The sequence below is a fragment of the Malus domestica genome, chromosome 08 (genome assembly GCF_042453785.1).
Source record: "Malus domestica chromosome 08, GDT2T_hap1".
Classification (NCBI taxonomy): domain Eukaryota; kingdom Viridiplantae; phylum Streptophyta; class Magnoliopsida; order Rosales; family Rosaceae; genus Malus; species Malus domestica.
The window spans coordinates 25,315,670-25,330,450 of NC_091668.1; the positions used below are offsets into that span (position 1 = coordinate 25,315,670).

The 14,781-nt window shown below is 36.6% G+C and overlaps 1 protein-coding gene across 1 annotated transcript; it reads right to left on the reverse strand.

Moving 5' to 3' along the window:
* Positions 1–485: 485 nt before the first annotated feature.
* On the reverse strand, positions 486–2,774 carry LOC103441721 (protein ECERIFERUM 2-like). Its single transcript, XM_070825882.1, has 2 exons — positions 2,293–2,774; positions 486–1,486 (listed from the first exon to the last, which is right to left on the reverse strand). The coding sequence occupies exons 1-2, from the start codon at positions 2,710–2,712 to the stop codon at positions 1,280–1,282; spliced, it is 627 nt and encodes a 208-aa protein (XP_070681983.1). The 5' UTR covers positions 2,713–2,774; the 3' UTR covers positions 486–1,279.
* Between the last annotated feature and the right edge of the window lie 12,007 nt (positions 2,775–14,781).

The following is a 14,781-nucleotide window of genomic DNA, read 5'->3' on the forward strand; positions in this document are numbered from 1 at the left end:
CAAAACCAGTCCTTCATCACCAACCCCACTAATACCATAACTTGTATAAACTGGTTTTTGTCCCTTCAATTCAAGCCCATAAATCTCCGCCTCTTCCAAGTTCACGAATGTAAGCTTTGCTCCTGTTGGAACCCATTGTCCCACATCGGCCAAGAGGGAAAAGAGAAAACACTTTAAATAGAATTACTCCACTCTAACTAACATCGAGGCATTTTGTGATAAAACCCCACACCTGAGGATTGTGCAGGTGATTAAGTGGGGACAGTATCGGTGTTGTTAGAGTGGGTCCTCGGCCCGTCGACCTGAAAATTTCCACAGCTCCGTAAGCTATGAAGTCCGAATTATTCCCGCCCTCCTCCCTCCCTGCCGTCTCCTCAATTGCACCATTCTCTTCTGCCCTTTTGTTCACATCATGACGCAGCACGAAGCAATGAAAGGGTTACCAGCGTAATCCCTTGTAGAACAAAGTTACTGGAGTCCACCAGTTGATAGAAATCCCAAAGGATAATTTGATTAATTGCTTGAAAGATGTCTAAATGATTACAAAGCCATGGCTTAAATAAGCCTTTTACAACCTCTTGGAAAACTCAAAAGACTTAGGAAATTAAAATGAAAATAACTGACATATAATAAAGCCTTTGAAACCCCAAAAGACTCCATTTATTAGTAGGCTGCTGTCTTGATGACTTTCTGCAAAAGATGGCTCAAGCCACTTTTGTGGGAGAATTGAACACCTCTTCTACGACCGCACCAGAAATGAAAGTAGCGTTCAAGAAAAGTTCAAAACATCAACTTTCGAGATATGACCGTAGCAAATAATCTATTAACACGTGAATTACCAATTCTCCAATCACTTTTCTTTATTGCTCGCCGCTTCCTTCTTTTAGTTTTATTGCACGTGAAATAATCGGATTTCTGTCCTACATCACATCAGCTCTACCAAATCTGACACTTCAGCTTCTGCAACCAAGAAATCTGCTGCAACCGTGCTCCACACTATGTCATTACTCAGAACTCCAAATTCCCTTTTATACACATTTTTCGTACAAATTGTCACCCTTTTTATCTGCTCTGAGCCGTCCATAATCTTGGACAAGGATTTCCATATAATAGCAGAGAGAACTTCAAAAGCCGAGGAGACTTTGGCTGATTGGTTGCTTGGAGGACAAGAAATGTTGGAGACCAAATGATCAAGCTTCTCAGCAAAAACATGAAACATGTGTTTTCTCGTCCTGTACTTGTTGGGTGTCACGCAGAAATCACCAATTGGATCTACCCTTTACACAGAAAAAGGTGTTTTGGGTACTGAAGAAAGTGATGGGGATTCAGGTTTTCCAGGAGGTAGCACGTGGAGGAGCTTCCGCGGCACTTGACCTGCGATGATCTTCCCCCACATGTTCATGAAGGCTGAGGCAGAAAATGCATCTCCAAGGACGTTGGCCCAGCTGAGTTCCACTGCCATTCCTCCACATTTAAACCAAGTGAACTGCTTGCAAATTACCATATGGAAAAACAACCATGTTAATATATGCAAGAGAACTAATTCCAACCGATTGTCATATGTCATTTTCTCGCACTTACTCATCACATGTCACGTACGCAACAAGATAATTATGAAAAGAAGATACGTGTAACTCGTGTCATTGTAGTTATTAATTATATTACTTATACGATGTTGTGATTGTAGAAAGATGACACAATGTCACTGGAATCTACGGAGTGTTATGTTCTTTTTTTCCTGTGTTCTATTACTTTCTACCAATTGCGAGCGAAAGGAGGCTACTGTAATTGTGTATTGGATGAATGAGAGATTCTCAACCTCTAGATGCCAACTCAATCAATTGATCCTTCGAACTTCACAGTGAAATAGAATTAAAATATCTAGAAATTTAGAAAATACACTTGACTACAATACTTATATGTATCTAATACAATCACTATTTCAACAATCAGATGTGGTCTCCTAATGTGTGTATATTCACAAGAATTATATCTGACCGTCAGATGATAGTTATAGTGATGAATACATATAAGTATTGCAGTAAATTCTTTTTTTTTTTTATTGGATTAACAAAGAGAATGCTATTCAAACAAAAATGAAACTTAAAAAATAAGCAATTAATTGAAGTAGTGAGCTAAAATAAGAAGAAGAAGAAATATAGAGTCAAAGCAAACTTTCAACTTCCCAATTGGTAAACTTGTGAAGTTTTCTTCAAAGATGGCTGTGCCTTGTCTTTCCCAAAAAAGATGGTTTGCTATATAAAATAAAACAAGTACATATATAGGTATCACCTGTAAAAAGACCAAAGGAGAGTAACCAAGATCAGGACCAAGGGCTTGATTATAAGCAAGACCATCTAAGAGAGAAGAGTCCTCCATGGCCCTGGCAAACCATTCATCAACCATTTCTTCATAATGCGCTTCTACAATTCTTAAACCGCTGTCGTTACACTTGATGAACGGCCTTCCAGTTTTGGATCTCCGGATCCTCCTGGAGGCAGTGAAGTAGAGCTGCAGGAGCCGGAACATACGTTTCTTCAAGTCATAAATTTTAAGCCCCTCAACTGCCTCACTCTTGAAGAAGTAGACCCCTTTGATGTAGTGAAGCTTCATGGCCAAGTCCATGTTGGTGAGCTCATGGACCGTGTTTTCATCACCTGTCCTTGTAGCTGGAACAACCGTTGACAGCCTCAAGCTGGTTGATGACACCATTTTGCAAGAACAAAGTGGACTAGTCTAATGAAACTAGCTCCTTGAGAATGAACTATAGCTAGCTAGGGTGTACCCGCTTTTAATGTCAACTAAATTTGCAGCTAGATATGCTTTACCGTATTTTACTGTATAAATTTCATGCATATTCGGAATCGTTTGATTTTTTAATCATTATTTGAAGATCATCCATACCAAGAACTTATTCGAATCGATGATTGTTTCGTCATTAAAGTATATCAAATAAATAAATAAATAGTTTATCACGAATATGTTACTTCATACTTTCATAATGATTTGTTCCATACATTTGAATGCATAAAAAAAAATCCGATTAAAATAATTTTTTGTAGAGTTGGTCTTCATATGAGGATTAAAAAATTGAACGGCTCCACTATATAAAACTTATACAGTGAAAATGCATTATTTATAGCAAGTGAGATTTGCGCATTCCCTAATGAGGAATGCAAGTATTGTCATTCTTTAATTCACTCAAGGAAACGATTTTTCCGCACTATTTACTTTTCTCTTACATTCTTGTTTATTTTTATCTTTTAATAAACTTTTGATTATTCAATCTAAATACTAGAAATACACCAGCTATACAAATAGAGAAAAAACGGTTTGTGAAAATCAACTCCCTCTTTAATTATATTGTTTTTATATTTATTATATGACTCCTACGGGACGAAATTTTCCATTTTCCACCTTTGAACTTGAAACTGGTATCACTTCGATTTCATCTCGTGTCCCATATTACCCCAATTTGTTAAGTTTGTCAAAAAATCGTTAACTTAGCTGATGCGCTTATATATGCATCAATTTACCATCAACTTCCTAAAATTCAAATCAATCGTTGATTTTTGGTTTAAGCAGTTGATAATTGATACTCTTTTCCTTGGACCAGATTGTTAATGTAGGGTTCCATCATCAAAAGAAATATCGGTACCTAAGAGATATTTTTCAGTGTGTTCGGAACACGGGGCGTTACATCACGGTATTATACAACTGGAAAGATATTTTTTTTTCGAGTGTCACTCCAATTATATAATGGCATGTTGTATTATGTCATGTGTTCTAGATACACTGAAAAATCTCTCCATATATACGTAGCTCCTAAAAACAAACCATAAAATAAAAGAAAACCAAATACACAAAAAAGCACAAAGAAGTTGCCGCCTGCTGTTCAAAAAAAAAAAAAAAAAAAAAAAAAAAGAAGTTGCCGCCTGATAAATGTAGTTGGAAGTTGGGAGTTGCCTCCTAATTAACCAAGTTAAGAAGCTGGAAGTTGGGACCTGGCGCCGTCTACAACTTGTGTTGTTTTTGTTTGTCGACGTGCTCACACAGCTAAGAATTTGCATGCCTCGTATAGGATGATACGTACACTGCAAGAAAAAGGACTTCTATATATGTCAATATAACATTACAATATGTTAGAGGATAGAGTATCAAATGAGAAGCTTCGCACAATAAATTATAACTTATATTGAATGGTTCACTCTTAATTGTATGGAGATCTTTTGTCATTAAACTCAACACGTGTCGGGATGTGCATGTGGTTAAGTTAGGACAATATCGGTATGATTAGTCGTGGACCACTAGCTGAACTCTATAATCTTAACATGGTATATATCACAACGAGCTTGGCCCATGTGTGAAGTCTAACGATCACACGTGCTCACGTCATCTAATTTGTGAGGTCCACATTTTTTTGCTTATAAATTTGGCTGCACATGAAGGGACGTGTAATGATGTAAAGATAAAAAGTGTCCCAACGCATCAGAGAAATGAGAAATATTGCAAAGGCTTATAAAACATTGAGCTACTTCCATTACAGTCGATATTGGTACGAGCGTTTTGATACGGTAACCATATTGAACCTACCCTTAGACGAAACTACGAATGCTCAACTGCTAACGTGAAATTATTGGAATTTTAGAGATTTAAAAATGTATCTTTATTTCATATTTAACCGTTGTCTTAATTATTTGATTGTTACAACCAACTTTTATTTTGATTTAAATCTCCAGCAAAATAATTTAATAAATTCAATAATTTTTTATTTTTTTTTAGTATATGTCTAGTGCAAGCGCGATTTCATATCAAAACTATAGAAATTATCAAGAGAAACATAATTGTTGTACAAGAATTGGTATTTATTCAAAGTGTGAGAGCATCTCCAATATGTCGGAATTTGATCATGAATTTAAAGGCCGGCTATTTAGTTCATACTGGTATAGAAAGAGATATACTTGGTCGGTTGGTCCTTATTTGAAAAGGATTGTTTTGGAGTATGAGAACTGGTTTTTCACACTTGATATTCAGCAAGGAAATTAGTCAGCTTCATACATGGATCTCTACATGTATGATACTATTCTTATTTGAGTCACAAGGTTTAGAGTCGTCATAGAGTCTTTATTGTGTTCTTGTAGTGCCTTTAGGGAGTGTTTGTTGCACCGGACTATCTCAAACTGGACTAATTTTAGGGATTAAGCTGGATTGGCTTGGCATGGACTAAGTAGTATAAGAATAATGAAGCGTTTGATGTAGTGTTGGACTAAGTAACGGACTAAATTATTTTATAGCTAAAATACTTTTTTGTCATTTTCTTATTCATTTTATTAATATTTACACTTTTTTTTATTTGATTCTCTCTTCCCATCCCTCTACTTTTCTTCTCTGGTTTGCATTTTCTTCTTCACAAGCCCAGATTTGCTTCCACTAATAATCAAACCCAGAAACTTCCTCTTCTTTTCATTTGCTTTCTCTTCAATTAAAACTCATATTTCTCTTTTTTAATTTACTTTCTCTTCATATCAAACCCAGAAAAATCCTAATTTTTTTTTCAATTTGCAAAGGCTTGGATCGTCGGATCTGCAAATCGACGACAAACTTGCAGACACATCCTCCTGGCAGAGCGCTTGGCGGCCTCAAGGAGGATGCGACGGTCAGTGGCGCGAGATCTGGAGTTGCAGCCTGCGGGTAAGGCCTATGCGAGAGTTGGAGCTACCGAATCCGTTGATTGCAGGTCGAGAAAGAAGAAAAGCTTAATTGCAGCGGTTGGGGATCTGTGGAAGACGAAGAGGAAGACGACTGAGGAAGTCGAAGCATCAACACGGTAATGAAGCGAAGCGATGGTCTTAGCAATCCCATCCTTTTTGTCCGGCCTCGCTAAGCCCAACTAGCGAAGAGTTTAGTCGGAACGAGTCCGAGCTAGTCCCATTAAACTTAGTCGTGGCTTGCACCAAACATTGCTTAATATTCTAAGTAAGCTAGTCCAATCCAATGAGGCCTAGTGAGTGCAAACAAACACGCCCTTATAGTACTGTTATATTAGGGGTGTGTTGCCACTTAGTACTACGATCTAGTGGTATTTCTCTTCATTTGTAAGTGTAGATAGTATCACTTGTTCAAAAAAAAAAAAAAAGTGTGTTCAGTTTTATTGGGTTCAGTTTTTTGTCAAAATAAAAAACCAACCAAAATTACTGTTCGGTTTTTTGTTTTGGTTTTCCCATTTTCTAAATAGAAAACCGAAATGATTCAATTCATTTTTTTGGTCCAAGTCGATTTTGATTTAGGTTTTTTTTCTAAACAACAAAAATAAAATTTGAAAATTGAAAATGCGTAATCTTGGAAAGAAAATGAACGAAAAAAAAAATATGGAGATTTGATTAAGACCAGAAAAACCCGCACCGCAATATTAGCAACTTACAATGGCCAAAAGTAGCTTCTTATACACATCCCCAGTGAAATCAGTGAAACTAATCTTCTTATATATAAAGCCAACACAAAAGGTGAATAGTGTTTTTGGTGTCATCAAGCCTCAACAAAAATTATTTGGACAAAAATGCCCCCAAGACAAAAAAAATTCAAAGGCATCCCAAAATAATGTATCAAATAAGGCAGGGGCATTTTCGTCATTTTAACAATGTTTTTTTTAATTATTATTATTTTTATTTTTAAATTAGTACCTCATAATAGGCTGGCAATAATGTGATTCAATTTTACTATTTTAAAACACATTCAAAACATCTTAAGAAACGTGTAATGCCGGTTTTTTTTTTAAAAGTCTTTCGCACGCAAATAATAATGTGATTAAATTAGTTGTCAAATGATTGTTTTTTATTTTAACAAACGATATTATGTACACTAAGGAGGAGGAGGTGAGCTTAGCCTTACAATGAGCTAGCAATAATGTGATTCAATCAATTGCCTATTAAATATTATGGGGTGTGATATCCACACATCTCATTTTACTTCTCACACACCCCTTAATAATTTATGTTCGTCGATCTTCTTCAATTCATCCGATCTGACGGTTGAAAATTAACAAAATGTGTGAGAAGTAAAATGGGGTGTGTGGATATCACACCCCAATATTATTTTCTCTATTCTTAATGGAAATTCTATAGAGACTAATTTTATTATGTGAATTCAACTGCTTTAATTAGTTTATGAGGGGTTTCTTCTAGCATGATTTAAGATTATTCATTTACTTCAAATATTTGACTTTCCTTTTGTCAATTTACGCATATAAATACATTTAAAACGTGAAATCGCACGTAGCACGCCGTGATTCAAAAAATACCTTCTGCACACGTGTGAGCACGTGCATGAAGGCTAGCAGTCAAAAAGCTAGAAAACCCAAATTTCAGAGAAATCGATCAAATTTACAAACTACATCAATCGATTTTCAAATTAAGAAATCAGTCAAATTCAATGACTACCTTAATCGATTTTCAAATTAAGAGAAAAAAATAATGAGTTTGGTCAATTTCGAGAATATTTGTAATAAAAAAATAAACCTTTTCCTTTTTGAGAAATGATGAGGGGACTATTTTATAAGTGAGACTCTTTATGGACTTTGCAATCTTATGTTTTTAGCACAATATATTATAAATAAGAAAATTAACATTAAACTATGAGGCGATAGAAAGTTTATAAAAAATCTCACTTTGATAGAGTCTCTCCAACATTTTTATTCTCTTTTATAAACAAATCATTGCCAATTGATTTCCAATCATCTTGTCGCCATTAATTGTTAAAACTACGTACAAATAAATGAGTCCCAGGTGACAACATCTTTTACTACATGAACATGGTTGTTGGGACTCTCAATTGATGAACACATGGCGAGAGTGTACTTCTATATATTTTGATGAATTTGAGAGCCAATTATGATAAGTGCAAGGACATAACTTTAAGTGTTAATGACAAATTGACAACCTATTTCTTTTGTTAAATAAAAAGAGCATTTCTTTTTCCTTAGTTTCTCTATTAAAAAACTAATTCCAAAAAACATAACATATGGAGTGACACACCCTGACCACGAATGTTCACTAGGATTCCCAATCGAGCTATGCTGGCCAACACCTCGAAGGTGACGAAGCCATAAAGTATAGAGATGTGGAAAATGTGAATAAATTTAAACTTAAAAGTACCTAAAGACAAGAGTGCATTGTGAGCGGGAATAAACTCATTTCACATGCGACTTCAAAGCATATGTAAAGTACAGTAGTGTGGGTAATGATCATACCCTCAGAGGTAGCCACCTATACTGAGATTCACCAAGAATCCTCGTCGATACAAACTTACAAGTTACAACAGCTAAAACCTGGAGGGCCGAAAAACAGAAGGGTGAGTAGGCAAAAACAAAACGTTTGAAAACACATTTCTCTTTTCTGAACATAATAACCCCTCACCGTAAAACCCGTATAATTTTTCAGAAAATAATAATACATACATATATAGAAATAAGGCTTGAGAGCAATGAAAACCAAAGTATGTGTCATGTCAAGTATCTCAGTAATAAATATGTAAGCCAGGTGTTGTAAATCAATATAAAATGATATGTTAGCCGAAGTCACCTAACGTGACTTATACGGTTGAATCTATAGCTCATAAATCAATTCCTGCACACGAGTCAGAACCACCTATTGTGGTCCGTACGATAAGCTGGGTGTAAATAGATACGCTCAAGTGCTACGATCACGTGAAGGATGTGCGAAGTATTGCAAGTCACCTACGAGTCGGAACCACCTAATGTGGTATGTACGATAGGCTGGTACCTGCCTTGGATCTAAGGTGAGCGTGTGGTACGGGAAGTGAACGATCACGTGAAGGCTAGGCCCTGGCCTCGGGCGGAGCACTAACACTGAGTTGCAGGATAATGAGCATTAAATGCATCTAAACATAACCATACACACTGCAATTACTATCATCAATATGCACTCACCTTAAACTTACCTGGGCATCTGTAACATCATGCAATAATATGCATATTTATACTAATGCATATACTACAATGTAATGCAATTGACATGACATTTAAAAACGTAAATCCATTTAAAATCATTTCTGGGAAAATGGAAAACATATATACATATATATAGAAAACTAAAAGCCCACTCACCTGGAGTCCGCGCTATAACTCCGTAACACAAACATCGAGTCGTCACGAACGATCGGCGCCTAGAACAATTATCAAATCATATCTTATAATCCTTATCAATAGAACACATAAAACACATCCCCAAGGACGTTTTAGAATGATTTGAGACCCATTGACCAAAAGTCAACAGCCGGTCAAAGATCAACGGTAGGGTCTACAATCCTACGTAACTCGATCTAGAAGATCTGCACCTCAGATTTCTAATCCGTAACTTCCAAATATCCACATTATGCTTCTAAAACATCATACTAAAGTTTCATTACGATTCCACGGTTGGATCTCCGCCAATTACAATTTCAAGTGGCGGTTAACGTTTTATTTTATGAATTTACAAATCCAATTCAGGAAGATCCGTACGTCGGATCCCCAATCCGTAGTTCCAATGGTCCTCAAATATTACGTACTATAATGTATTAAAGTTTGGCGACGATCTAACTGTCGGATCATCGATTACTATTCTAATCAAGTGGCGGACCTTAATGGAACTAGGTTCAAACGATAGAAATTTGTCAATCAGACTTCACAATTGGAATCAAGGTATTAAAATTTATCCTAGGAAGGTCAAGGGATATCTCGGCCCACATGCCGCCACACGCGCCACCACAAGTGGCAGTTGGTCGCCCCGACTCACTGAAAAAATCAACTATTTCAAAAAATTACCAAATTTTATAGACAAGTAGATCTTAGTAAGGAGAACAGTTTTCATACCTATGAAGGAGTCCAATTTGGCCTGGAAACACCTGAAATCCACCTCGATCTGCCGGGAACCCTTGAAATGAGTGTTCATGATTCGACTCCAAACAAGCTCTGACACCTCAACCATTGCTTGGGCTTTGTTCCTGGGGTCAAGGGGAGTCTATTGGTGGTGGTGGTCAACGGGATTAGCTTCAAAATTTGGTGATTCGAACCTAAAATCACCGCACCCCACCGTGCCGGTTCTCCCAATTTCAAGGCCAAATCCCTTGATTTTTTTGGGTGAAATAGGAAGGGGGAAGGTCTTGAAGGGTTTTCCAAGTGGTGGTTTGATGAAATTCGCCGGAAAAATGGACGATTCATCGTAAAAAAATCTCCCAAAAAGGGGTCGTGTCACCGGTTAAGGGGAGGGTCCGATTCTCTCTTTCTTTTCTCCATCCTTTCCCGTCTTTTCCTTTCCTCTTGATTGGCCAGTTCCCTCCTTCATTCCTCTTATTCCTCTTCTCTCCTTCTCATCCCAGTCATCCATTTCTTCCTTCCCTTTTCTTTTCCTTTCATCCCAGCCACACACGTGGCATTTCACATGGCTTCAGATTTTCTGGAGCCTTCTAAAGAAGGTTAAAATTACCAAAATATCCTTGACTTTAAACATTAATAACTCCTTTGTTATAACTCCAAATTACGTTCCGGTTGCGTTCACTCGTTCGTAACGACGAATACTACGAGGATACGTCAAGGAAATAGATCTTACATAACACGACAAGGCGGTCAAACAAAATCAACGCATTTGCCTCGAATGGCATTTTCGTACATTCACTTATTAAAATAAATAAAAAACTGTAAAATTGGAAACGGGTCGTTACATGGAGTGGTCAGTTATACTATTTTTTTTTTACGTAATTTTTGACACCCGTTTTTTCGGGACAAATTCTGTAATGTATTTTAATGCTCTGAACCGTCTATCTTTTAAAATATATCCACAATTCGTTCTTGCAAAAAATTAAATAAATCCGAAACTAATAAGACATTCATTTTATAGTGAAGAAAATAAACGAATACGGTTCTATAAAGAAACCTAACCCTTTAATCCAACCGTCATATACTTTCATATTTGGGTGATTTTGGTAGATATGATCTAGGCAATATCTAAATATAGACGGTTCGGATGGTTAAAAAATATTACAAAATGAGCCCTCCAAAAATGTGTGTTAAAAGTTGTTTAAAATAAGTGGTGCCACGACTACATTTATTCATGTAATAAAATGTTCCAAGAAAAAGTAACTGGGTGGATTTTGCTCCTGAATTATTAACCAGTTATGATAGAGTTATCGTCTATGTTTACCATATTTACTTACACTATATTTGGATGAAGAAATTTAATTTTTTTAAGGAATTTTAAAATGACGGAAATTGAAATGACGGTATTTCATTTTTTAGAATTTGTGAATTTTCTTATTTGGTTAACCTAAAAAAACAATGGAATTGAATACGATATTTGTTATTTTTAAACTCTCAATCATATAAATTGGGAAATGATACCTATTTACATGGAATTTAAACTTGAAAATTAGAGGTTCCCAATTCCAAGTTTTTTTTCCACGCGGAAATTCTAAATTTCTATGTGTATGAATCCAAACAAGAGAATTAATGCATATCAATTTATAATTTTAACTTTTATCCAAATTTTAAATTTATTTCCCTCGTCTAGTCTTACTGAAAATAAATGAGACTTGGAATTGTCCCATGTATAATGAAAAATAAGACCATAATTTTATTGGCCAAAACTTAGCGATTAGCAAAACTTTTTCAACCAAAAATAAAAGATCAAGTTTGGAGATTGTTAGGGCCTCACTCCTCAGTAGAAAAAAGAGCAAATAATGCTAGCATGATTTTACCCTTAAAAGGTGAATTATATCGAGCGAAAGATGAAGTTTAGAGATTGCTTAATGGGTTTAACACCCCAAATCATGTTAATGATATCGACATTAATGTACGACATACATTTGTGAACTTAATGAGTTGCACTGAAGAATTTGGTTATGCAAGATGGTACTTGTTGAGATGGATCTCTAATATTGTTGAGAGAATAACCATTTTGCATATGGGTTTGCTGACTGTACTACTTTCAAGCTTGGGGCCTCCATCTTCTAGAGATATCCGTAGGTACTTTGGTTGGCCTTTGGCAGCTAGGCTCTTCTGGCTAGGGTTTGCTCGAATTATTATTTTCCTCTCTGTTTCTAAATTTGACCCATTTGGTCACTATGTTTTAGAATTTTTTTTGGGGATTAATGGTCTCCGTTGTGGTAGGATTAGAAGATAGTCTCTATGGTAAAAAAAAAATACTTAGGATTAAAGCCTCTATGGTGAAATCTGTTAGAATTTAGGCTCAAAATTAAAAATTTCGTGAACTCTCTGTTAATTGTTAGCAAATGAAGCTCAAATATGAGACTAAAAAGATAAAGTTACCCTCACATGTAAGTCTCACGTGCTAACGATTAACGGAAAGTTCTGTTTTAGCCTAATATGTGTGACTCACGTTAGGGTTGGGCAAACGGGTACAGGAACCGCGAGTAGGGGCGGGTAATTCAGGTTCGAGACGGGTACAGGGCGGGTCCAAAATTTCTAAACACAAAACGGGGCGGAGCGGTTCGAGTATATGAAATTAGTGGGGCGGGCCGGATCTTAAAATAAAAGAGAACGGGCCCCGGCCCGGCCCGTTTCTAGCATGGAATAGAATTGAGCTGAAGTCTGAGGCCTATCTTCTCATCTCTCATCCCAACTCCTTTCATTTCACTTAGATTCTCAGACTTTGATCTCTCATTTGAGCTCCACCCGTTCTCGAATCGTTCTTCAATCCCTGTGCATTTCCATTGATCCAAACACCCTTCACCGCTCCAGAGACCCACACAGAACCATATCATTGTTCTCGTACACCTCGAATTCAACCCCACCGATGACCCTCACGCTATCGATGCTGACGTACATCACCTCCGACGACTCCTTATAGACCCGATCGCGGCGGAGCATGAGCGATGCCGAGTCTGACGCCGGAACCCGGGTCTTGTTGATTTCAAGTGATACCCCAATCTCGCATCGGAGGTGGCGGAGCTTGAGGTGGTCGGGAACGCTCCCAGTCACGCAGGGGGTAACCTGGACGTAAAACAACCGGATTTCGAACTAGTCATCTCCTACGTCTGACTCAGACCCATATTTGCAGCGCACAACTCCACTCCTCTTCAGTTTTAAGGTATTGCGTTTTAGGGATTTAGGATTGAAAATTAAATTAGGGTTTGCTAGATTTAGGGATTTTGTTGGGTTCTTGAACCTTGGCCTCTATTATGCTCCAATTTCAAATCTTTTATTGAATTGAATTTGAATTGACTGAGTTTGAAACTTTGTTGAATTAAATTGAATTTGAATCAATTATGTGTGTGAGTATGTGTGTGTGTGTGTGTATGTGTGTGTGTGTGTGTGTGTGTATTCAAGAATTGATGTACTGAATATATATATATATATGGTGTGTATATTCAAGAATTGATGTACTGAATATATATATATATATATGTAAGAATTGATGTGCAGTGCAACCTTAGTTTTAAAAAATAGCTCTTGTAATTTTCAAATCTGTTTATCTTGGATTGCTTGTGTTATGCTTAGACTGTTTCGATTCGATTGTTAAAATTTGGATTTGTTTATCTATTTTAGACTGCCCATGCCATCAGGAAGATGCATTTGGCAAAGGCTAAAAGGTACTTGGAAGATGTTTTAGGCCACAAGCAAGCATTCCCTTCCGTTGCTTTTGTCGCGGTGTTGGTCAAACTGCTCAGCCGAAGAACTGTCAGTCCAATGGCTAGGGACGTTGGCCGGTTTAGTTTGCTAATTTCATTCCAGTGTTGTTGCAGTGCACAGCAGCACTGCAGTATAAATTAAAAAAAAAAAAAGAGTTGGACCCGTGGACCAGCCCCGAATCGGCCCATTTCAAACGGGCCGGGTTAGGTCCGGTTCCAAAACTCAAAATCTCTCTACCCGATCCGGCCCGCCCCGTTACTGTTTAAAACGGGTAAGGTCCGGTTCCTTCAAAATTGGACCCGGCCCTGCCCGTGTCCATCCCTAACTCACGTGCTAATAATTAACAGAGAATTGATAGAATTTTCAATTTTGAGCCTAACTCCTAACAAACTTCACTATAGAGGCTCAAATCCTAGTTTTTTTACCAAGGGCCTATCTTTGAACTACCCTATTACTAATAATCCAATTTGACCAATTTTTTTGAGGTTTTATTTGAGATTTAATCGATAATATAAAAAGTGATTCAAATCTTTATACGTCTTTTCAAAGTATTTAACTTTTTGATGTGAAATAACACTTAAATTAATCAAATGAACAACACTAATGAAGTACATTTTGATCAATGAGCTTTCACATATGACTTAGTCCAGAGTTTTATGCATTTGTTTGTACCTATACTACTGTAAAGGGAGAAGTTTTGGATGTAGTGTAACATTTGAAAATTCAAATGTGCCCTTCGTAAAATAAAAGAACTAAACTGCGGTTCCATTAAAGAACTGATCTTTTCAATTATTCACCCCGTTCTATTAAAATACTGATAAATTCAAGGGTATTTTAGATTTTTTATTCTTTGCACATCTATTTACCTCTAGTATACCTCACTAAACCAATCTCAATTCCATTTTTGTCAACTCTAATTCAACCCCTGGAGTTAGGGCCTTTTTTTAAAATGAATTATTCATCCAATAGAAAAATTCCAAGCAACAATGTGGAACTTTTGGTTGCAAGCAGAGTACTCGATAATACTAATGCATGGGAGCAAGCAGAACTAAATTCGAAGTTGCAATGAAGATTTTACGAAGCACAGAACACTGAGGGTAATTTAGTAATTTCATATTGCAGTTGATATTTTTCTATTT

Coding starts and splice junctions, on each gene's coding strand:
- LOC103441721 (XM_070825882.1), bottom strand. CDS start 2,712: ATGGTGTCATCAACCAGCTTGAGGCTGTCAACGGTTGTTCCAGCTACA. Junction 1,487..2,292: donor CTCCTTTGGTCTTTTTACAG/GTGATACCTATA, acceptor ATTTGCAAGCAG/TTCACTTGGTTTAAATGTGG.